The sequence below is a fragment of the Amphiura filiformis genome, chromosome 12, assembly GCF_039555335.1.
Source record: "Amphiura filiformis chromosome 12, Afil_fr2py, whole genome shotgun sequence".
Taxonomy (NCBI): Eukaryota; Metazoa; Echinodermata; class Ophiuroidea; order Amphilepidida; family Amphiuridae; genus Amphiura; species Amphiura filiformis.
This window is the reverse complement of record NC_092639.1, coordinates 20,071,880-20,098,387: the sequence shown is the minus strand read 5'-3', so window position 1 is coordinate 20,098,387 and position 26,508 is coordinate 20,071,880. Positions and strand designations below refer to the sequence as shown.

Here is a 26,508-nt window from a genome sequence, read left to right as displayed (position 1 = left end):
TCCCAATTTTGAACTTTGACACAGCAGGTCAATTCAGGTCAAACGTGTTGTTTACGATCAGCACAGTGAGAATCCAGCGTGTTTTAGTGCCACAGTTTACTCAAGAAAATTTGCTGCAGGATTCGACAGGAATGACCAAATTCAGATAAATCGAACCTTGAAAGATGTAAGTGACCACTATACATATAATAACCAAAATTCTGAACTTGCTAGCACAGTCAAATAAATAAGCTTATAATTTAATTTTAAATTTAAGAATTTAAGAACATTATTATTATACGTCGAACAACTGAATACATATTACATGCACAACGTGTGGACCAATATATTTTTGTAAACATTTTAGGCCTATAACAAAATGTATATTTTCGTACAATTGTACAACTATCGTATCTACCCTATTGTGTCCATGTATTGTTATTGCACCTGCGAGAGCAGAAGTCATGCTGAATTTATACTCGATCGCTGGATCATCACGTATGCACGTGACTTCGCCTCTCGAAAACCTCTACGACCAGGTTGTTAAGCATCGAGCACGCTGACTGGCTTAGCAATTATCAAAGTAGTTTTGTAAACCAATCAGGTTAGACATACTGTACTTTAGGCCCCGAACAATCGATTTTGAGTTTCCCGTCACATAATTTTTGAAAACAAGTGAGGTAACTTTTTCATTATTCATTATTTTCGTGACTTTCATTATATGACAAAATGCGAGTGTAAAACACGTTGTTATTTACCGCTCACTCACTCAAAGGATGTTTAACCAAAGATATAAACTTGCAAAGAGGCTGCAAGGTCAAAATTGATACCAATTCCTTTCTTTTTACTATTATTTTTCTTATTTATTTATAATTTTGTGTGATTTAAGTACAAATTATCCAGTTGACGTTGACATGCGATATCGTCCACTGCATGACAGTACGACCACTGTCGCATATCTTAATTGATATGTACATGACAAATCTTTAATACAAACGTCTGCAAAGTCCCATCAAATTGTAATCAAAATACTAAACAATTGCAATTCATGAATTGGTAAGTTTTTACAGCTCCACTATCGAATCTTGCGCCAACAAAATTAAAGGGAAAACCCCATGCGTACGTGTTTTGTTGATGTTGAATACCGCATAGTTCTTGCAGCAATGTCATAAACACAACGGAGTTGAAATATATAATTTTTGCTCTTTTTTGTATATTACATTTAATTTAAAACTATGTCGAATACTATTTAAAAATAAATAATTGATCAATCGGGACAACAAATATAAAATTAACAGTATTAATATATTTCTTTAATTACCACAAACAACAATATTGTGCAAAGTCACAAACAGCACTGTAGAATAAAAAAATCAGACATTGAAAAATATTTTTGTTCGACCGCATATTTCGTAGTGCAACAGTGTCACAATAGAGCAGAGTTGAAATATATAAATTTTGCCATTTTTATACAGTCAAATTAATGTAAAACGATACCAAGTACTATTTTAAAATATATAATTGATATTTATGAAAAGAAATCCAAAAATAACAGAATCAATATATTTTTTTAAATTCGCACAAACATCACTATTCATTGTGCGATTTCGCGAACAGCACTGTAGAATCATTGATCTGCATGACAGCATTAATCTGTCAGTCCAGTATATGATACGACGTGGAAAAGGACAGCGACGCCAACATATTTACAAAGCGCTATGCGAACCGGGCCTACAGGATCTAGGCAATTCACTATCAGACGCCAATCAACCGGCCGCAATGAGTTTACTGCCGGTAGCGAAATCGATGTTTTGAATTTGATTTTTCCACTAAAAATGCACGGATTTCATCGGTTTTTTTTGCAAAAATGAAAAGATTTTATTTTTATTTTTCGAAAATCGCAATAATGAATTCAAGTGCGGGCCCGAAAATGAAGTGCGGGCGGGCGACGGGAAACTCAAAATCGACTTTGCCAGGCCTTACTGGCGGGTCACATTAATTTATACCGTAAAAGGCCGTCGCATTCATTGATTGGCTTACGATTGCGATGAATGGTTTTTGCAACCAATCACAAAACGGGTTATAAATAAATAAGGTGCCGTCAGAAATTTTGCACACGCCCATGATGATGTCATGCCCAGTGCCACGAGGTAGCCTGAGGCTTTGCTTTTCTGCGAAAGCGAGCGAGTGGTATAAAGTCAGTTTCACACCTGTGATTTAATGATGCACATCATAAAATCTCTGAGCACATCCACAGCGCATTTGACAGATAAAAATGACATTTGCAATTCTGAGCAACGGGATTCCATGAAATTGAAGATTATGTAAGTTATTCTACAGGATCGGTAATAATTAACAGCTGGTCTGCTGTATTTGAAGTGCATTATATTGAAGTTTGTAAGTTTGTGACTTTGTATGTTATGTGCAATAGATATTACAGGAAGCTTAAATTGGCACGCTTTCCTGCAATTTGTCTGTCGCCCGAAAGTTATTTGAGTTTTGGGCACGCCACACCGAAGTGTGACGTGACCTCGCTGGGCATAGAAGAACATCATGATCATCATCATAGCTGTAACAATAGGTACCGGTATACAATGTAGGTATGACAGGTGATTTCAAATTTGCAATCAAACTGCATCATTTTATAATTGAGTAAAGAAAGCCAGAACTGAAAACCTTTTTGTCATAGCACCTTCCGTAGCAAAGTTAGATCTTGTCAAAGATTGACTTTCATCAAAAAGATTCAGCTAACAAAACAGCATTCTGGTGGTGTTTCCAGGGCCCAGGGTTGACAGTGATTCGCAGATTCTCCAAATTTGGCCAAATTTGCACGCTACGGTAGGCCTATGCTGTACAGAAGTTGCCATGAACCACAAAATTTGCCGTTAGTGCCCCAGCCCTGTCCCAGGGCTACTAAATCCCGGTATCGCCGTGGTACCGGCGCTCCCAGAAAAAAATTCATAGTCGCAGAAAAAAATTTAACCAAGAGTGTAAAAATATTTTTAATATCCTAATCATTTAATACCATTTTCCTTCAGATCTGAAAATATTCTGTGAAAACCACCTCTTGTAAAATATATTTCTGCGAACTTTGATGAGAGCTTTTGAGGATAGCTCATAGCTGATCAATAAACTTGCCCTAAAAAAGTTGCCGTGCCCCTTCAGATCCTCAATTCGAGGGCTGACCGTGGATGCAGCAAGCCACGATTTTACGGGTAATTTTCATTACGGTACTTAAACGCGGAGCACTGACGTGATGCAGCCGGTAGAAAGCGCGGTAGTATATTGTATGGGCCAATTTGGCTGACTACACAATGTAGCAATTTATGTGTTCAACTAAGGTTTGCCTTCTACTGTATTAGACACGTCACCTGATACGAAAATTGCTTGTTTTGTTATGTGTAATATTAATATTATTAGTGATACCACCCAAAAATAGTGTTGCCAGGTTATGTGTATCAATCCAAATGGCCAATACTAATTGGGTACCAAGATAATGTCAGGCTAAATTCAAGAATAAACCCACTCCTACATGTAATACATGGTGTGAATATTAAAATTAAATCTACAAATTTTTTTTTTTTTTTTTTTTTCAGATGGCAAGACAGATGATAACAGCAGAACTCATCATGGTACTAGACATTACCAGCAATACCAAAGACGATAACCCAGCTATAGAAGATGATCATGTTAGAACAGAAGAGAGGCCCATAGATGAATCACATGATGAATCACATGATGAATCACATGATGACTGGATGGATACAGAGGTGTCAGTCAAATGCACTAGGGCATTTTGCAAGTATGAGAATTTATTTCATTTTGTGGAAGAAAATATTTTTAAAACAGATATGATTTTTGCCCTGTATCCAGCAATCTCATCTATTTGAACATCGAATTATAACTACATCGCTTTGAAACTCGTATGTAAAGATGAGAGCATGCGACCCATGGAGACCCTTCTTGGATCTTGGGGGCATCTGCGATTCAAATTGCGCTGATTTATTATTATGGTTTCAAAACACCTCTTATATTAAAGACAATGTTACAGATTTATCAAAAATTACTAGGTAACCAACTTAAGGTTGGTCTGAACCCTGGAATTATGGAAACTTTCGGGCCTCATAACTGCTAAATTGTTGGTCTAAAGTAAAAGTATACATATTTAGAATGGCAAAGACTTGATAAGTTCATCATCTGTGAGGTCAAATTTGGGCCAAAATGCTCATTTTGGCCCAAAATCCCAAAATACTGTTTTTTGACCTCTTTTTTGTACATCCTACCAAAAAAATTCTTGGGCCAAAAAATGTTTTAAATTAATTTTTAAAAACTAGATAAAAATATCTAGGAGCCCTTCTTTTAATTTTTTTTAAATTTCGACCAACTTCGAGAAATTTGCAAAATGGTCAAAAATGCTGATTTTTCAAAAAATCATAAAGAAGCCAGATTTTCGCCCAAATTTTGTCCAAAGTTAGTTAAAATTCAAAAAAATAAAAAACGGCTCCTAGATATTTTTATCTAGTTTAAAAAAATTAATAAACAGTTTTTTGGATTTTGGCAAAAATGAGCATTTTGGCCCAAATTTGACCTCACAGATGAACTTATCAAGTCTTTGCCATTCTAAATATGTATACTTTTATACATTACACCAACAATTTAGCAGTTATGAGGCCCGAAAGTTTTCATAATTCCAGGGTTCAGACCAACCTTAACTTAATTTCCATTCAGATGAGTAGTAAATATTTTCATCACAATTTTGATGAATGATTACTATATGTGATGTGATCAAGCAAAATGAGTCGGACATCGGGAATATTGATTGTCAGATATAGCCAGTAATAGTATTCAACTTCTGTATTTTCTTGTTTGGAGCAATATATCTCTGGAAGCACAACTCTAGAAGCTTTTCAAAATAAAGTGCTGAGAATGGCTGATGTAATAAAATTAAAAACTGAATTTTGATTTTTATTGACATCGGACTCATTTAGCTTGATCGCATCACGTATGTGGGAGTTGGGAGTTTCAAGATCTTCCAGTTGTTGAGTTGCTGTACTTTTTTTTAAGACACCTGTATAGTCAGTGGTACATTGTATGTCCTTTGCGAATGCGGACATAATATGCTGTACTCTGTATTCAATTCTGTCACAAAGGACTTACACTGCCAATACAGTCTTCCAGAAAAGCACATCAACTCTAGAATCGGAACATCTTGAAACTCCCAACTTGCGGCTCATTTTGTGGGAGCAGGTCACATATTATTACTCACATTTTCTTCTTCATACAGTGACTCAGATTTGTTTCTGTGGGGATTCCAAGGGAAACCAGAGGAAGAAGATGATCCATCTGATGTTGATGCTGATGATGATACCAACAGCAATGATCAGCAGATGTCAGCGGCTGATGGTCAACAAGAATCAGCAGCTGATGAAGTGCAGAAGTTAGCAACAGATGATCAACAAGATTCGGTAGCAGATGATCAGCAAAGATCAGATGAACTGCAGCAATCAGCAGCAGATCAGCAAAAATCAGCTGCTGATGAAGTACAGCAGTCAGCAGCTGATGAAGTACAGAAGTCAGCAGCTGATGATCAGCAGGTGTCAGCATGTGTTGATGAGGCTGATAGGGCAGTAGATGTAGCATCAGAAGCAAATGCAAGCACAGGATCAGAGTGGAAGAACTTCAAAGGGAATGTCAATAAGATTTCCAAGAATTTGAAGCCTTACGATGAACCAGCTCTACCCTACCAAGGAGAATACTGTGGTGAGGAGGATGTGATGAAGACTATGGGACTACCGCTGAGCTTTGTCAGGTCTCCAAGGGACTTTGAAGATGTGCGTAAACTATTATGTCTGTGTTTTCATATTAATATTACTTTTTACTTTTAGAAATTACTTTCTGCTATCAGAGCTAGTTTCCAAAGAAGTGAAGACCAGCGTTGAGTTGAAAAGCTAGACTACCGTTACCGTATAGGGGCGATTGTTAGAGGCAACATTTTCAATGAAAAATCACTATATACGCTTAAATTATATTATTCAAAATTCATCACTGTGTTCCACCTTAAAAATGTAGGCCAACCAATGTATATAAATATTGTTCACAGATAGACTAGGGGTAGTAAATACGGAATATTTATCAGTGCAAAATAATATTTGTAAAACTACATTTTCATGCAAAAATGTAATTTACTGTAGTTCTTTAAATGAAAATGTTGCTATAATTTGGCAATGAACTGGATGGAAGTTAAAGAGTAAGGGCTATTCCAGTTGAAATCCACACATCCACTATGGAAGACATGAGGAGTGTGACTTTCAAATGGAGTTACCTTAAGGTGGTACTACACCCCCTGATAAAATTTGTGACTAATTTTGCATTTTTCTCAAAAAATAACTACACACTGGTAACAAAAGTTATGTAGGGGCAAGGAATCCAATTAATTCACTGAAATTTCAGTGATTCAAAACAAGTGGTTCATTATATGTTAAGAAATGAGGTACAATCTAGCAGTACCTCTGTCCTCTTTTCTTATCATAAATAATGTACCGCTAGTCTTAAATCACTGAAATTCCAGTGTAATAACTGGATTCCTTGCTCCTATAATATACATAACTGTTGTTACCAGTGTGTTAAATTAGTTTTTCAAAAAAATGAAAAAATTTTCATAAATTTATCAAGGGTACCAAAGTACCACCTTAATGATTGATTCCAATCGAAATCTATATCCCCTGTGTGGGAGATTAAGGTCATGTCTTCCACAGGGGGTGTATGGATTTCAACTGGAATAGCCTAATTACAAAACATATGCAACTTTCTTAAAAATTATAGAGACTTTTTTCCTACCCAGCGATTGTAGCTGGGCAATAATGCACATCGGCGAAGTACATGTAATTAGGACTAAATACAGTGGTATATGCTGGGGTGATTTTTAATCGATTAAAAAATTTAGAAAATCCCATATGAAAATTGCTGAAAAATGGCTTGTGCCATTCCATTATGACCGGTCACCACCCCCACCCCCCACCCCACATTGTGATCGGTGTCCCCATGAGGATGGCTCAGGCTACGCCACTGACTATATTCATTCTTTTTTCTCACTTGTAGGATGAAGATCACATACCAAAAATAAAACGCAAGTCGAAGAAGAAAAAGAAGCAACATAAGAACAGACAAAAGAAATCTGCAATCACACAAGATATCACACAAGACTGTAACCATGGAGATAGTGGGGAATTAACCAATAGCAGTGAAGCTTGTAATGGAGATAGTGGGAAATTAGCCAATAGCAGTGAGGCTTTCAGCAACTACCAAGAGAATGTGGACGGTGATGAGACTCCGGTGCAGACTTGGGAAGAGTATTGGAGTCGGTACGGAGACTACCTTGTATGGGAAAGCTGGGTGAAGAAATACCCAGAATGCAACATGAATGCAAATGACAGTGAAACATACCAGTCATCAACAGTGTCAGGTGATCAGCAACAGTTTGCTGAGCATTGTGGGATAGCTGTTGATGTGGAAGTGTCAGCAGCTGATAAATGTGAAGAATCAGTAACAGAGGAGAATATTTGTGATAGCATGAACCAATTAGATTTAAATGCAATGAATCAAAGTGTGCAACAAAACAAACTTGATGATCCGCAGATGGTAATTTGTGACGATGGGGAAGATATGGTATCAGAAATTTCAAAATGCGAGGAAAAATTTCAAACCTTGCACGAAGGAGACAATTCAGCTCAAACAGAAAAGAAAGCAAAAGATCTTGTTAACTTACTTCACGAGACAAAGAATCAAACTTTACATGGATCTCAGACAGCGCAAACTGTCTACCGGTATGTTCCGTTTTTGAAGAGATGCTGGATAAACGATCCTTACCTTACTGTTAATGATACATTCCATGCATCTGCGGAGCCAACATGTATCTCTGGTGATGGCATTAAAAGTAACTCTTATGAATGTTCAGAGAAGGTATCCACCATGTGTCCTTCTGTGGACAATCATGACAGTAGTGTAACATCTTCCAAAACAGCCGATAACTTGGAGGATGGGTATAATTCAGGTCAAGGTGTGCAAAATCATGATGGGAATGACTCCACAGGTTGGACGAAGGAGTGGAGACTGATTTGGGACGGGCATTATAATGAAATGTATTGTTACTTGCAAGAGTACTTTAACACCCACTTGGCTGGTGCTCAGAATGGTTTTGTCCAATCAGAAACTGATCAGTCATTTGGTATCAACCAATCAGATGTGGTGTATGATGGTTTTGTCCAATCAACTGATCAGTCACTTGGGGTCAACCAATCAGATGGTGCTCAGGATTCTGTGGTGCAATTAAAAGTGACTGACAAATCAGATGGTGCTCAGGATGGTTTTGTCCAATCAGAAATGGACCAGTCTACATTAGTTGACCAATCAGGTTGTGGGGATTCTGGATCCTTCCACCAATCAGAAGAGAATGAAATGAAGGTTACAGCCTACTGTGGTGGTGATGGAGACCAGCAGCAAGATTTTGACAATATGTCGGAGGAGAACGATGAGGATGAAGATGATGCTGATGACATTGATGGAGAGCCTTATGATGGAAAGTCCAAGAAAAACAGGAGGAACAGACAGCAGAGATATGCAAAGTCACAATCTAACTCACAGACTGGTAAGTTTGTTTAGGATGTTGCAAACATTAGTTTGAAGTATCTATACCGTAAAAATTCCATAGTTGGCATATGTGCTTACTATCGAGCACTTTTGAAACATGCAAACATGAAGAGCCCCATCTACAAAAGTGTAAAGGGTTTTGTGCAACTCATGGATACACGTAGTTATCTATGAACAAGTAAACCTGTTGTGTCTCAACCCCATTAGCTCAGTTCATGTTTTCAAAAGCGCTCGATAGTAAGCACATGTGCTAACTATCGAGTTTTTACGATATACATGCAAATATATGAGCTTGAAAGTAATTCCCTATTAGGATATGAAGTGGTGCCCCCACATCAAAATTGTCCCCACATCAAAATTGTCCCCACATTAAAGTGAAATTAGGCAGTGTTTAGTAATCTAGTTAATGGAGAAAATGACTTACTAAATTGCTCATACATACTTTCATAATACTTTCTTCAGAGATCTTTTTAAAGTCATACCAATGAGGTCAAATTTAAATAAGTTGAGGAAAGAACTAGTTGGTTCTAAAATTATCTGGGAAAAATAACTTGGTGAGTGCAGTTGAATGTTTTGATCTTTCTATTTCTTAAGATAAGTGGACAAAGATGATAAGTAATAAAGTCTTTGGAGTCTATGCATGCAGTATGGCACATAGTTCTATCTCTACCAATCCTGATATAGACGAATCCATTTTCACGCATTCCTACACGTCAATGGCAGCCATTACTGGGTCCCCCCTTAGGTCTAGTCCACCTAAAATGTGAAATGATGTGGCCTTTTCAGGGATATTAAACTGCATTCCATCACCCATGTTACACATAGACAAAAGAATGTTAAAAGTTTACAACACAAGACAATTCAACATTGATTTTTATGCGGATTTAATCCACCCAATTGGGCAGTAACAACACCGGTTTGGTGCAGACGGGACCCAGTAATGGCCGACTGAATTATGACCATCACTTGGCTCGTTGGATTCGTCTATAATGTAGCCAAGAAGCAGATATTTAGCTCTGGAAATTAAGCTTTGTTTTTATTTTTGCACAGGAAGCAGTAACCAGCCTGGGGTATACACATGTATGGCAGGAAGTGGTTTTGGGAGTGGTTCAGGTGATGGTGGTGAAAATCCTGATGGTAGGCCTGTACAACTGAAAAGGAGGTGAGACAGTGTATAGCACTAACAGCTTTCCCCTGGCTTTGTTTTGTTCAAAAATATAATCTGATGTAATGAATTTTCCTGCTCAGATGAGACATGGTATCGGACTCCGTAACTGAGCATTAGACCAGCTGACAGAAGGTCACAGGTTAAAATCCTGCTGACTGGTCAGTGGGATTTTGCTCATGTCTATCATAGTATCATTTATGTTGTATGGTAAAAATGTTGAAGATTTCTCTGCTATAACATTACCCACATTTATATCATAATTTCAGATTATACAATGTAGAGATGATTCCTTAATCAAAATCCTTTCCAATTTGTTTTTAATTGAAATATCAGAGGATCAATATTGGACTGAATACTATTTTACTGAAACCAGACCCATACGCACAATTATTTTTTGGGAAATGCGCATTTTGAAAAGCGGACCTTTTTCCAGGAGGGGAGCGATTTTGTGAAAAGTGAACCTTCTTTCCAAAATCATAAAAAACTTATTTTTTTCTTGCTACGCTTGCAGGAATTTTTGGGACTTTTTTAAACACTTATGCAAATTAGGGGATGCGGCTGCACCTCCCTCACCCACCTCACTCTCCCTGCTCATCGCAAACATATTTGGTGCATATCTCATCAACTTAATTATGACTTTCAGAATTGCTTTGCTTTGCTTGCTTTATGTCGACTCTTGAAGTCGGACTGCCATAATGGCTCTCCAAACTGCTCTATCCAGCATACAATTTTTGATGTCATCAGGTCCTATTAGTCCTCATACATACATACATACAATAGGCTTTTATATAGCGCCATTTCAACTGATCACAGCGCTCAAAACAACATAGCAAGAAATATAATAGCAATAACATGACAGAATATAAGCAAATGCAATAAAAAGCAATTATAATTCTGAAAACAGAAATGTTTTCAGCCCTTTTTTAAACACGGGCAAAGAGTTGGAGGAACGGACTGAAACAGGTAGCTGGTTCCACAACTTAGGAGCTGTGAAAGCAAAAGCCTTGTCAGCGGCTGACTTAAAAGAGCGGTAGTGGAGTTTGGGCACATGCAGGCGAAAGTGGCATCGGTGGCAGATCGAAGTCCTCGTCTTCCAGGGATATATAATGTCAAGGAGGATGCCAAATAATCCGGCCCCAAGCCAGCAAGGCACTTGTAAACATACAACATGGCTTTGTAGTAGACTCTCTCCCTCACGGGCAGCCAGTGCAATTCGCGGAGCAATGGGGTAGCATGGTCTTTCTTGGCTGCAAGAAAAATTATCTTGGCTGCCCAATTCTCTAGTCTTTGAAGACGAGCAAATCCTCTGTATATCAGACACATAATAGTGGTGAAGTGTTTGCAACATAATAATGTGCAGTAAGCAAAATATGCAGCATGTCTTACTCTAATTTTAAAAGACCAAATCAAAAAGATCTGTCATGTTGATTGAAATTTCTGAACATAGCCAATCACAGCATGCCCTATGGTTATTTTTTCACATTCAAACATGCAAACCAGCTCAAAAGTTAGGTCTTAGTAATAGGAAACTTTCTTTCCTGAAGATGCCATGTTAACAATGCCTAAAAAAGTTGCTTTTTGTACTGTAATTTTCTGCCATTTTCTGTGATTCCTTTCTCTGATGAAGGCACCAGATGAATGAACCTTCCTTTTGTATGCTACTAACCAATCAAGGGTCATGGGGAGTTTGATTGACAGCGACGTCATACACAAACTAGTCATTTTAATTCTGTCTTCGATTATACATTAAACTATTTTATGTGATTTTCTAAAAAGAAATAAATGCGGACACATATGTGACCTGCTACAACGAAATGAGCGTAAAGTTGTAAGTTGGTAGTTTCGAGATATCCTGGCTGACTGAATTGATGTTCTTTGTTTGCCGCACACATGTACAAGCCAGTAGTATGTCCTTCGTGAATGGTCCATTGTGGCCCCCATTCACAAAGGACATACAGACATACTATACTGGCTTGAACAGGTGCGTGTGACACAAAGAACACAAACGCAGCAGCCAGGTTGTCTCAAAAATTGCAACCATACGCTAATTTTGTGGTAGCAGGTCACATAATCACATCAACAAAAATAAGTCCCCCTGCCAATATGTCGTCATAGCATTGTAAGGTTTCGTTTTGTACCAATAAAACTAACTTTGAAATAATTATATGACTGTTTACTAAATGTTGTGTGAAAATGAAAGATGCCCATGACTTCAGGGCTGAATTAGCCCATATTGAAGACAAAAACTGCCCTTTTCAAAAGTCACAAAGTAGGCCTATACTTGTCACAAAAGTTGATTCATGGCTTGTCACTAATGCAAAACCATGTGGACTGTGATTGCGTGCAGTTTATAATCCTCACCAAGTGAACATTCTTGGTCATTCAGCCATGCAAATCCCCATCTTGATGCAGAGCTCAGCACAGTGAGTGGTAAGATGGTCAGTCTCATTCCTTGTCCCAATACACCTTACAGTTAACAAGCATAGGCCTACTTTGTGACTTTTGGAACGGGCAGTTTTTGTCTTTAAATTGGGCTCATGCAGCCATGAAGTCATTGACATCTTTCATTTTCACACAACACTTAGCAAACAGTCACATAATTATTTCTCAGCTAGTTTTATTGGTATTAAGTTTTATTCAATGATGTTATGACATAATTTTGAGAGGGGGACTTATTTCTTTTGATGTGTTTAATATACAATTCTGTTGAATTTGCTAATATGTGACCATCCACCACAACTGAGCCCGGATGTCGCCAGTGCCACTATTGAGATATGCTCCATTGAACTTAACAATAAACAATAGGAAACAAAGGATTTATTGACTGTTTTATTGATTTTTCACTACTTAAATGTCAAGTACTATAGACATGATATACATCATTTTAAAGCTAATTTCAAGCAGAATATTTTGGTTGAATATCTCAAAAATGATGATTGGCGACTTCAGGGCTCAGTTGTGCTGGATGGTCACATATGGTGTTTTATTGGTTTCTTTGTTTGTTTGTTTGCTTCTTTCAGCCATGAGTTTGACATACAGGAATTATGTGAGGAGGATGGTGAGAGACAGGTTTTGGATGATCTAGGGATCAGCTCTAACCCACAATCAAAAAAGTAAGTGCAGTACATGCAAAAGCAGGGTTTGTGTATTGCTAGATATGGATACAGCAATGGGGGGAAGAGGCAGCTGCTCCCTGTGAGAAGTCTTACCCCCCTCTTGCCCCACCCGTGGGATGATGGCCACCCTGATATTTAAGATTTTTATGCTTTTTTCTGTGTGTACTTTGTAGCTAATTTTTGGTCAAATTTCCCCCTTGAAAGTTGGCTTGCCCATTCACCCCTTATTTTGCTTCCCTTGAAAAAGTCCCGACAAGCCACTGTATGGATAGTGGGAATCAAATTTGAGTCTAAAAAGGTTAGTTTTTAAACCCAAGATTCTGGATACTGTTTAAGTTGTTAACATTTTTGAAGAGTACGGTCACAGACTAATAAGTAATGGAGAGCAGTGTTGTATAGTCCTCGAGTACTATCCTTGGCCTCGAGGACTCCTCAAGGACAGTATTTGAAGTCCTTGGACAAGTAGTCCTTGGCCTTGGAGGTGTACATGTAGTCTTGGCCTTGGCCTCATCTTTTCAAATTTTGGTGTTCGTTTAGTGTAAAAAGATGAGATAATTACAAAAAAAGCAAACATGATCACCCTATAGTACAAGTGTTTAATAAGTGGTTCATTATTATGAAAGTTATTATGAAATTTATAGTATTGATATATTGTAACTACCTCCAAAAAATATAGAAGTTCTGTTGACATTTTACCCGCCCTTCGGCAAAGTTATAGTCTCTCTGCAAGAGTGATATTAGGAATAGAATTTAATTCAAAACTGTACACATTTGTGATGTCAAAAATGTTTAAAGCATGTAGAACTTCTTCATTCTGATTATTTACAGATTACAGGGCTCTGCCAATTTCAAATCCGTACAAGTCAAGTACCGCAGAAAAATCAAGAAGACTTCCAAGGCAAAGTCTCTGAATCTCAGAAAGCAAGCCATGCATGTACATTTTGATGATGCAGATGGACCAAGCGCCCAGAACTCCCAGCAGACTGGTATGATGGTTCTGCCACCACAGAAACGAAGAACTCTGGATAAAGTGAGAGCTTTCTTGGATCTTCATAGGGAAGAATTGATGGGGGAAGCAGTTGCCCAAGAAGATCTGGAGGAAGAGGTTATACTGCTGTCAAGCGATGCAGTTATCGAATCATCTGCTGAATCGGAAGATAAGGGTGATAAAGAAGATTCGGAGAAAAGGCTAGGTGCTAGTGATGTACAGATTGTCAGTGATGACTCAAGTTCAAATTTGAATTCAAGTGCAAAGTCAAGAACTGGTGAGAAGTGTGATGTGAAAGACCAAGTTTGTGACCCGGTAGATGTGGACAGTAGTATTGAGAAACCACTTAGTGATGGGCAAACTGATGGCAAGTCAGGTGGCAGTTCAACCAAGATAACACAGAGCCGTTTGGAGTATGGATCAGATTCAGAGGATTTGAGAAATGGGGATACGATTGATTCAAGAACTGCAAAGCAAACTTGTGACAATGAGTTACGGAGAAATGGTAAAGAAGGTGGTGAAACTAAGATGGAAGTAGTACAAGAGGATTTGAATAAAGATGATACTCATTCAAACTGTAATACTGGAAATGATGAGGTAGTAGGCGATGAAACTGCGATGAAAAAGAAGGAATGTGATGATGATGATGATGGCGCTAGTGGCCAGGCCTATGATAAGAAAGACAAGCCTATTAATACTAAAGGAAAGATCATGAGAGATCCACGGATACGGGACCATCCTGAGATCAGTGACAATCCAGCTATGTTTAAGTACTGGGCTCAACGCTATAGACTGTTCAGCAAGTTTGATGATGGAGTCAAGATGGATAAAGGTACGTGAACAATGTATAACATTAAAGTATGATGGAGGAACTAGCATTCAAACATTGTGGTGTGCGATATTACTGCTTTTACTTGGGCTCCAAAATAAATTGAGCTCTAAAAACCCTGAAGATGGTGTCCATGGCTTGTGCCCTCCTTTGCCCCTTAGCTAAGCCAGTTGTTGCATTCTTCCAATGAGAAGACAGAAGTTATATAAAGTTGAGATACATGTAGTGCCCACTTGATGTGAATGCAACAAATACAAGCTTTAACAGTAACATTTAGAATTGAACAGAAGATACAAACACAGTTTATGTTGCCATTTGCAAGCTAAAATTATTCTAGCTGAAAACAATACACCCTCTATGAAAGATATGACCTTTAAATATATCACATAAGGAGTGTAGATTTCAAATGGAACCACCCATTCAGGTAACCCCATTTGAAATTCACACTCCCTGTGTAGGAGATTGATATCATATCTTCAATAGGCAGTGCACAGTGTCATCACCCCGATATCTTCATGGCAGAAATCGCCATGGTAGGCTGAATCCACAACCACGCATGGCCATTTTGTTCCCACCTGTTTAATAGTTATGAGATGCATAATGAGCCGAGGGACATCCAACTAAGGCTACTGACAATAGCCTGGTAATTGACCTCTCTGTGTGTGAGTGAGCATGTATACGCCATGAGGTCATCTGCTTTTAGACTGCCTCCACAAGTGAGTGCTGCTAGCCTACGCTGCGCTATAGTTCGGCATATAAAAAAATCAGAATTTGTGTCAGTTTTTGAGCTCAATACGCACGCTTCTTTTTCAATACGCATGCTAACGACTATCATATCCTTTCAACACATACCGTTTTGTTTGTAATAAATGCTCCCCCTCTAATAAACGCCCCCTCCAATTTTTCTGTGAAAAATTGACCAAAATGCGAACATTTCCATGACATATCGTGTAGGTAAGCTTAAAACTTGCATCAGTCATGTCAGTCACGATCGCTAAATTGAATGGACAAAACCTATTATGACTCAACTCCCATCCATTTCATTGCCTAATTATGGTAGAATTTCACTAATTCCATGCACTTACAGGTGTAATTTTGTTGTATTCCCCACGAAAATATCATTTTCCGTGGGCGCCGCCATCATGTATAGTGTGAATCCCTCCTTTTAATAGGAGCACCACCAATTGGACACGTTTTTTAAGCTTTTTTCACTGACAATTCACTTCCAATAAACGCCCCCCTTTTGGAAAAATGCAACGCCCCCGGGGCGTTTATTACAAACAATACGGTATGTTCAAGTGCAAAAAAATATGGCTTCTTTAGAATAAAAAAATTACGGGAGATATTCATCATTTTCTATCCCGGTATCCAAAGATTTATCGTCTGAATATCAAATCGTGCATAGCACATTCACGTGTATCGATCCCGTGTATTCATTTTAGTGTCTCTGCTGTACAATGTAATTATTAACCAGGCAATGTCGATGTGCGGTGTATGGATTTCAACTGCAATAGCCTAATATTCAAAGCAATGGTGTTGGTCACTTCAACCATAATCCTAACCCTAAAACCTAACTAGCCTGATTTCATGGGAGAAGTATATCAGTTATTCTTGCCATATTTTGATGCATTCTTTTCTACAATCTTTTATCTTTAGAGGGTTGGTACTCAGTGACACCAGAGAAGATAGCCGAGCACCATGCTGTGAGATGTCAATGTGATATCATTGTGGATGCATTCTGTGGTGTGGGTGGTAATGCCATACAGTTTGCATTCACTTGTGAAAGAGGTAAGATAGCTGAGCATCATGCTGTGAGATGTCAATGTGATATCATTGTGGATGCATTCTGTGGTGTGGGTGGTAATGCCATACAGTTTGCCTTCACTTGTGAAAGAGGTAAGATAGCCGGAGCATCATGCTGTGAGATGTCAATGTGATATCATTGTAGATGCATTCTGTGGTGTGGGTGGTAATGCCATACAGTTTGCATTCACTTGTGAAAGAGGTAAGATAGCCGAGCACCATGCTGTGAGATGTCAATGTGATATCATTGTGGATGCATTCTGTGGTGTGGGTGGTAATGCTATACAGTTTGCCTTCTTGTGAAAGAGGTAAGATAGCCGAGCACCATGCTGTGAGATGTCAATGTGATATCATTGTGGATGCATTCTGTGGTGTGGGTGGTAATGCCATACAGTTTGCCTTCACTTGTGAAAGAGGTAAGATAGCCGAGCATCATGCTGTGAGATGTCAATGTGATATCATTGTAGATGCATTCTGTGGTGTGGGTGGTAATGCCATACAGTTTGCATTCACTTGTGAAAGAGGTAAGATAGCTGAGCATCATGCTGTCAGATGTCAATGTGATATCATTGTGGATGCATTCTGTGGTGTGGGTGGTAATGCTATACAGTTTGCATTCACTTGTGAAAGAGGTAAGATAGCTGAGCATCATGCTGTCAGATGTCAATGTGATATCATTGTGGATGCATTCTGTGGTGTGGGTGGTAATGCTATACAGTTTGCATTCACTTGTGAAAGAGGTAAGATAGCCGAGCACCATGCTGTGAGATGTCAATGTGATATCATTGTGGATGCATTCTGTGGTGTGGGTGGTAATGCTATACAGTTTGCCTTCACTTGTGAAAGAGGTAAGATAGCCGAGCACCATGCTGTGAGATGTCAATGTGATATCATTGTGGATGCATTCTGTGGTGTGGGTGGTAATGCTATACAGTTTGCATTCACTTGTGAAAGAGGTAAGATAGCCGAGCACCATGCTGTGAGATGTCAATGTGATATCATTGTGGATGCATTCTGTGGTGTGGGTGGTAATGCTATACAGTTTGCATTCACTTGTGAAAGAGGTAAGATAGCTGAGCACCATGCTGTGAGATGTCAATGTGATATCATTGTGGATGCATTCTGTGGTGTGGGTGGTAATGCTATACAGTTTGCATTCACTTGTGAAAGAGGTAAGATAGCTGAGCATCATGCTGTGAGATGTCAATGTGATATCATTGTAGATGCATTCTGTGGTGTGGGTGGTAATGCTATACAGTTTGCATTCACTTGTGAAAGAGATAAGATAGCCGAGCACCATGCTGTGAGATGTCAATGTGATATCATTGTGGATGCATTCTGTGGTGTGGGTGGTAATGCTATACAGTTTGCCTTCACTTGTGAAAGAGGTAAGATAGCCGAGCATCATGCTGTGAGATGTCAATGTGATATCATTGTGGATGCATTCTGTGGTGTGGGTGGTAATGCCATACAGTTTGCATTCACTTGTGAAAGAGGTAAGATAGCTGAGCATCATGCTGTGAGATGTCAATGTGATATCATTGTAGATGCATTCTGTGGTGTGGGTGGTAATGCCATACAGTTTGCATTCACTTGTGAAAGAGGTAAGATAGCCGAGCACCATGCTGTGAGATGTCAATGTGATATCATTGTGGATGCATTCTGTGGTGTGGGTGGTAATGCTATACAGTTTGCCTTCACTTGTGAAAGAGGTAAGATAGCCGAGCATCATGCTGTGAGATGTCAATGTGATATCATTGTGGATGCATTCTGTGGTGTGGGTGGTAATGCCATACAGTTTGCATTCACTTGTGAAAGAGGTAAGATAGCCGAGCACCATGCTGTGAGATGTCAATGTGATATCATTGTGGATGCATTCTGTGGTGTGGGTGGTAATGCTATACAGTTTGCCTTCACTTGTGAAAGAGGTAAGATAGCCGAGCATCATGCTGTGAGATGTCAATGTGATATCATTGTTGATGCATTCTGTGGTTTGGGTGGTAATGCTATACAGTTTGCATTCACTTGTGAAAGAGGTAAGATAGCCGAGCACCATGCTGTGAGATGTCAATGTGATATCATTGTGGATGCATTCTGTGGTGTGGGTGGTAATGCTATACAGTTTGCATTCACTTGTGAAAGAGGTAAGATAGCTGAGCATCATGCTGTGAGATGTCAATGTGATATCATTGTGGATGCATTCTGTGGTGTGGGTGGTAATGCCATACAGTTTGCCTTCACTTGTGAAAGAGGTAAGATAGCCGAGCATCATGCTGTGAGATGTCAATGTGATATCATTGTGGATGCATTCTGTGGTGTGGGTGGTAATGCCATACAGTTTGCATTCACTTGTGAAAGAGGTAAGATAGCTGAGCATCATGCTGTGAGATGTCAATGTGATATCATTGTGGATGCATTCTGTGGTGTGGGTGGTAATGCTATACAGTTTGCATTCACTTGTGAAAGAGGTAAGATAGCTGAGCATCATGCTGTGAGATGTCAATGTGATATCATTGTGGATGCATTCTGTGGTGTGGGTGGTAATGCTATACAGTTTGCATTCACTTGTGAAAGAGGTACGATAGCCGAGCACCATGCTGTGAGATGTCAATGTGATATCATTGTGGATGCATTCTGTGGTGTGGGTGGTAATGCTATACAGTTTGCATTCACTTGTGAAAGAGGTAAGATAGCTGAGCACCATGCTGTGAGATGTCAATGTGATATCATTGTGGATGCATTCTGTGGTGTGGGTGGTAATGCTATACAGTTTGCATTCACTTGTGAAAGAGGTAAGATAGCCGAGCACCATGCTGTGAGATGTCAATGTGATATCATTGTGGATGCATTCTGTGGTGTGGGTGGTAATGCTATACAGTTTGCCTTCACTTGTGAAAGAGGTAAGATAGCTGAGCATCATGCTGTGAGATGTCAATGTGATATCATTGTGGATGCATTCTGTGGTGTGGGTGGTAATGCCATACAGTTTGCATTCACTTGTGAAAGAGGTAAGATAGCTGAGCACCATGCTGTGAGATGTCAATGTGATATCATTGTGGATGCATTCTGTGGTGTGGGTGGTAATGCTATACAATTTGCCTTCACTTGTGAAAGAGGTACGATAGCTGAGCACCATGCTGTGAGATGTCAATGTGATATCATTGTGGATGCATTCTGTGGTGTGGGTGGTAATGCTATACAGTTTGCCTTCACTTGTGAAAGAGGTAAGATTGCTGAGCATCATGCTGTGAGATGTCAATGTGATATCATTGTGGATGCATTCTGTGGTGTGGGTGGTAATGCCATACAGTTTGCATTCACTTGTGAAAGAGGTAAGATAGCTGAGCATCAGGCCAAAAAAAAAATATTGTTGTGTTGCCCTCAAGTGGAAAAATGGGAAAGTTGGGTCGGGCGGTCGGATTTTTTTTTTTTTTTTTTTTTTTAACCTTCAGATTTTAAAAATCCCTCAAATATTAAATAATGCTTCTTCAATTAGGGACATTTGTCAATTTTGACTTCTGGATACCTGTTAGACATCAATTAAAGACTAGTCTTTCAATATAATATTAATTTTAAGTGAAAAACATTGATTTTTTGAACAAATCTGTAAAAATCATCATTCAAAAAAAAAAAAAAAAAAAAATTGCGACCCTGATTTTTCAGGATTTAGGACCGGACGGTTGAGGGCAACACAACAATTTTTTTTTTTGGCCTCATGCTGTGAGATGTCAATGTGATATCATTGTGGATGCATTCTGTGGTGTGGGTGGTAATGCTATACAGTTTGCCTTCACTTGTGAAAGAGGTAAGATAGCTGAGCACCATGCTGTGAGATGTCAATGTGATATCATTGTGGATGCATTCTGTGGTGTGGGTGGTAATGCTATCCAATTTGCCTTCACTTGTGAAAGAGGTAAGATAGCTGAGCATCATGCTGTGAGATGTCAATGTGATATCATTGTGGATGCATTCTGTGGTGTGGGTGGTAATGCTATACAGTTTGCCTTCACTTGTGAAAGAGGTAAGATAGCTGAGCATCATGCTGTGAGATGTCAATGTGATATCATTGTGGATGCATTCTGTGGTGTGGGTGGTAATGCCATCCAATTTGCCTTCACTTGTGAAAGAGGTAAGATAGCTGAGCATCATGCTGTGAGATGTCAATGTGATATCATTGTGGATGCATTCTGTGGTGTGGGTGGTAATGCCATACAGTTTGCATTCACTTGTGAAAGAGGTAAGATAGCTGAGCATCATGCTGTGAGATGTCAATGTGATATCATTGTGGATGCATTCTGTGGTGTGGGTGGTAATGCTATACAGTTTGCCTTCACTTGTGAAAGAGGTAAGGGTTTGTACTCGTATCAAAATGACATTGAGAAACAGTTTTAAACCCATGAGAACTACCTGCCGATTGGCTAAAATGAATATTGTGTCCAATTTTGAACCAATCAAGGAGTGTATTAATAAGATCATCGCAAATGCAAGTTTGACCATAAATAGTTTAAAGCCTAGTCATAATTGGCAATTGAAATGAGCATTTCAAGTTATCAACCAATCAGATATGCTGTTAGATGACCAGTATAGTGTCCACAGGGTTAACTAAAATGTGTACTACATTGATTGAAAGTTCCCATCTATCCATGGAAGAAAGAGATAGAATATCTTTCTTCCATGATCTATCTATGATCATCACATTCTAATTATTTGCAGGAATATATTGTGGTTCAGCAGGAAAAACCTCATATGTGCTTGTGGCCCCTGAACATGTTTAAAACAAAACTGCCAACAGGTTACATAGGATGTTTTGTTTGAAACATGTTCAGGGGCCAAAGACACATGGGGTTTTTCCTGCCCAACGACGATATATAATGCGACATAGCAAAATTTCACGGGGACATGGGTAGAAATAGACTCATATATGCATATGGCTTTATGTCCCAAGCTTTGTTGCATTTTACAAGCTACAGGTCAGCCATCAAAATCTCAAGCCTTTGATCAAATTGTCAGGCAGCACAGCAATATTGGTTGAAGATCCACAATTTGCTATGTATTTAAAAGTTGACTGAAATCTGGCATGTGCCCTAAAGGGAAAATGATGGTCAGTTTGGCTGGTAAACATTGCTCGGACTGCACATTTTTCCTTGCTTTATCGTTTATGCTTTAGTGCTAGCCATGATAGGCTTCAACATCAAAAGTCCAAATTTGAGATATTTTCTCAAGAGTTATCTCAAGAACCACTGAACCAATACTAGGCTTGTTTGTACTCATTTTAATGCATTTTTCATGACGATTCCAAATATAGTCATAAATATGAACAATTCTTTAAATTTATGAATTTTTTTTGGTTAAACTTGTTGTCTGCAGTCGACGGTGGAGAGAGTTAATTTATCTAATTGTGTATCATGCTTGTTCTTTCAGTTATAGCCATTGACATAGATCCAGACAAGATAGAGTGTGCCCGACACAATGCTAAAGTCTACGGTGTTGCAGACCGCATTGAGTTTATAGTAGGGGACTACTTTGCTTTGGCTGATCACATCAGAGCTGACGTAGTATTCTTGAGCCCACCGTGGGGAGGACCGGACTACTTGCAAGCTGATGTCTATGATATGCATACAATGATGCCTCTGGATAGATATCCTTTACTAAATAAATTAAGTCAGAAGACATGAGTGCAAGAAGCCCTTCAACATGTATATACACTCAAGTTGTGTATAGTTTCATATAGTTTGGTAATGTTTTATACATGTTCAGGGGCCAAAACAAATCTTTCGCAACCTTTCATGATGTTTTCACCCTGGAACATGTATTAAACATTATAAAACCCCAAGAAACTATACGTAACTTTAGTGTATACATGTTGAGGGGCCGAGTGGACTTACGGTCTTCTTGCGCTCAGGTCTCTTATAGAAAGTTGCAAATTGAAGAACATTGGGCTATTCCATTTAAAATCTACACTACTCTACCCCTAAGGAAGATTTTGGAAATATCTTCCACAGGGGGAGTATGAATTTCAATTGGAATAAGGCAGCTCTATTTGAATTTCATATACCCGAGTCTTCCACTGATGGCGAGTGCGCTGCTAATGTGTTCATTCCATTTATCATCTAGAGGGGGTGGGTTTATTTAAAGGAGTATTTCATGATCCTAGCATCCTCTTTTTATGACATTTTTCAGTAGATATCCACGAAAAATATTCCCAAAATTTCAGTTGATTCCGATTTTACGTGCGTGAGTTATGCATGATAATCTGTATAACACAATGTGTTGTAATTTCGTTCTGGTGTACCAGAATGTATTCCAAATTTCACAATATTCTGCAAGAAATTTTTTGTATATAAACACTATGTAGCCAGAGGTTTCCAGTGGTATAAAAATCTCAACTTTTTTTGAGAAAAGTGGGGGGATGATGCTGTGGATCACAAAATGCCCTTTTAAGTGGTTACGGTAGTTACAGTTGGCATTTCTACAGGTCCATCATACTCCCGGTCCCCGCACTCCGTGCATCCGCGGGTATTCATGCTTGTCGGTGAACTTAAAAAACGCCCCCTTTTGCATCTCATTTCACGAAGTTTTAAGGGAAAAACACCCCCTTTTTTCAACGATTTGGCAAATTATTTACCCTTCGACAATACCCCTATTTTTGCTAAAACGCGAGCGATATTTCTAATATACCCTTTTCTGCAGAAACGCGTAGGCTGCTCGATGAAAATACCTTTTTTTTCAATTTCGCGAACACATGGTTTGAAAAAACACCCCTTTTTTGTGTGTTTCACGAATCGCGTTTCTTCATCTGAAAACACCCCTTATTTCGCGAAATTTTTGACGAGCATGAATACATGCGGATGAACGCAGTGCGGGGACCGGGATCATACTACACCACAATTGATTTGCGGTGCGTTGCCGCACCGCACCATGCTGCAAACTACTGCATTGTGATATCGCAATAAAGTTAAATACATTTTGACTTGGAAATGCGACAAGTTGCGTTAAGTTGCGGCAAAAAGTAATCGATATATGGGCACCGCACCGCACCTGCAACATAGTATGAACGGACCTTAAATCTCCTTTTTGATTACCTACCATATATGTGACCATCCATCTCAAACCGCTCGTAAAAGTCGGCAAATTGTATTTCGAGTTACAGTGCAAAATATGCATAGAGGTTGTATTCATATGTCCCTAATATTTGTCCGACATGTTTCTCATTTTAGTCAAGTCAAACACCAATCTTTAATCCTATTGTTGAAGAGGATAATAAGCTTATACTTATGTATAGCATTAGTAAAAAGCTTAAGTCTTTATTTGCTTTGGCTAAATCCTGTTCAAGTGGTGGGTTAACCAACAATTAACAATGAGAGGACATTCCTGAACCTCGTTCAGTTGGGGATGATTTGAAGTGACCGCCAATTATGACCATTTGATATTTAATACCAGCAATGTGGAAAAAAAAAGAAATAATGTAGTGCCAAAATAATGTACCCTTTTACTGAAGGAGCAAAGTTTAACAAGTTATAACTCCGCTTCTGGATATCGTTTGAAGTCAAATGATATATCATTGTAAAGCCTATGATATATATTTTCTAAACACGGAAGAAAACAAATTTGACCAGGGGCCGACTTTACGTGCATTTCGACCTGGACGGTCACATATGTATAAACAAGAATCATATAAGTCCATATCATGCCATGTATTTCCTTAACTCATATCTTTACTGATCTCTTATTTAAGAAGACTTGGAAAATCACTGAGAATGTGGCCATCTTTATGCCACGCAATGCAGACCTCGATCAGGTGAGTAAAACTTGTGTGTCTTCATATTGTAAAAGTCCCTCCAAATTATAAGATATCACAATCTTACTTGGCAAAATCTTCTTGTGCAAATGCCTTCCAGTGAGAGAGTATATAGATGAAAGTACAGGGTCTATAAAATATTTAGATATTTAGATCATACCGTCCTTCTGTTGATGGGGTGAACATCAATATCACATATTAGGCTTTAAACTAGCATTACGCGGTTCATAATTAAGGTGGCCCCCACACAAAGGTGTGTAAATAATAAAGGTTTGTTAATAAAAAAAAGTGAGTTAACTTGCCCTTTAGGTACCAACACCTGGGTCGGTCGGTCGAAATTTTTTTTGTTGCAATTTCTGCAAAAGGTGATGTGATGCATAGGGAATTTTTAGAGAAATAGAGACAGTATGGGCTTTACAAATGTACGCGTCTTCAGGCGTGTATTTATCGAACATTCTAAAGAAAATGTGATTCAAATCAATGCAGGAAACGTGACTGAACACAATTTCCATCCCACATTTGTTAAAGTTACAGCGTATGTTTATGCTGCCAAAATTAACGAAACAAATGCAGAAATCGAGTCGGAATTTGTGAGTAATTGATGATTTTATGCATTTTATACCGCAGTTTAACATAGATAAAATACATTATTTCCCTATAGTCAAATTACAAAAAAAAAAAAGCAGCGACCATGTTTTTACAGATTTTGGGTCGTTCGATAAGGGCAAGTCAACTTTTAGCCTTATAGGGTCGCGAAAGTGAGGTCAGGAAGGGTATCATGCAATTATGATGCCCTTCTTGACCTTGCTTTCATTGTTTATACTATGTGATATTGATGTTCAATCCATCAACAGCAGGAAGGTGACACTTACAGGAATGGTCTATTATAAGCCATGTTTTTAGGAAAGTACACAGAAAAGAGTGTTTTTAAGTATATCCTTCTGTGGAGGCTCAATAAATGCTGATGTGGTATTGGAATGTATGTTGGATCTTCTTCACACATACAGCATATTTCATACCCTCGCCAAGACTCGGTGATAACTAACAAGTTTGGTACGCTACATGTATGTTACAGTCTCCTTTATGCTAACTCCACATTGTTGTATACAATCATGGAATCGTACCAAAATACAAGAACACCCAGGAGTGATTCACTCCAAAGATTTTCATTAGAGAGAACTGTGTACCTAAAGGACAGTAAATAGATGGTTTCTGCTGCCACAGACATTGTTCTTACGGTCCTCGGCAGCGATGTGCGGTTTTCCACTGCAATTTTCCAGTTCTTAGTTGCGATTTTCCACTCAAGTGATTATAGCTTTGTTGTTGCTATCGATATGTGTGGCTGTGGAAAACACTATGGCAACAATGCATACAAGATGTCTAGACTGTTTACTAGCCTTAAAAATGTATTTGTGTGAGATAAAAACAAGGTACTAAAGAGATCTTCAAAGCATTCGCTGTAGAAGTAGTGATGTAACAGGATTTATTACCATAGCGATAGGTGAATACACTTTTTGAATGTATTGCCCGCACTAGATGTATGCTGTAACTCTGCATCACACCATTGATTATCAAAGAATAGGCAGCATAAAGACCTGGATCATAATTCTATAGACTAGACATTTTAAATTTTCACTCACACATGTATGATTATTGTCTTTGAAAAGAGCAGTTTTGTATTTCATCTGTGATTGCACACATACACAGACATGACAGGTGATGAGTACAGCCTACTTGAAGTGCAGGGCAAAACATTCCAAAATTGTATTCATCTATTGCTATGGTAATTAATCTTGTTACATCACTATTTCTATAGTGAACTGTAGCGTTATTCAGACTTATAATGCACCAAGTGATTAATTGGATGTTTTGTTTTTTAGATGGCATCATTAGCAGGACCAGGAGGTCGCATGGAGGTAGAGCAAAACTTTCTGAATAAGAAGTTAAAAACTCTCACAGCCTACTACGGAGAGCTTGTGGATGGGTGAGACTGACAAGATGCAACTCATATGCAATGAATCAGCTAGATGTATAAATTGTGGTAAAAAGTCTTGTATGTTTTACGAGCAGAAAAGTGATGGTGTCAAATTAAGTTGAATACATTACATTGTGAAATATCTTTTATGTACAAGCTTCAATATAACCAGGCACCCAGGAGCCATTTACCCAATGGTCATAACA

The 26,508-nt window shown here is 38.6% G+C and overlaps 1 protein-coding gene across 1 annotated transcript; it reads left to right on the top strand.

Moving 5' to 3' along the window:
- The first annotated feature begins 38 nt into the window (after positions 1–38).
- LOC140165914 (uncharacterized) lies at positions 39–26,508 on the top strand. Its single transcript, XM_072189257.1, has 11 exons — positions 39–166; positions 3,576–3,781; positions 5,264–5,810; positions 7,078–8,623; positions 9,676–9,787; positions 12,814–12,906; positions 13,738–14,729; positions 16,383–16,514; positions 21,951–22,167; positions 24,249–24,327; positions 26,208–26,508. The coding sequence occupies exons 2-11, from the start codon at positions 3,576–3,578 to the stop codon at positions 26,313–26,315; spliced, it is 4,032 nt and encodes a 1,343-aa protein (XP_072045358.1). The 5' UTR covers positions 39–166; the 3' UTR covers positions 26,316–26,508.

Coding starts and splice junctions, on each gene's coding strand:
- LOC140165914 (XM_072189257.1), top strand. CDS start 3,576: ATGGCAAGACAGATGATAACAGCAGAACTCATCATGGTACTAGACATT. Junction 5,811..7,077: donor CTCCAAGGGACTTTGAAGAT/GTGCGTAAACTA, acceptor TCTCACTTGTAG/GATGAAGATCACATACCAAA. Junction 14,730..16,382: donor TGGAGTCAAGATGGATAAAG/GTACGTGAACAA, acceptor TTTTATCTTTAG/AGGGTTGGTACTCAGTGACA.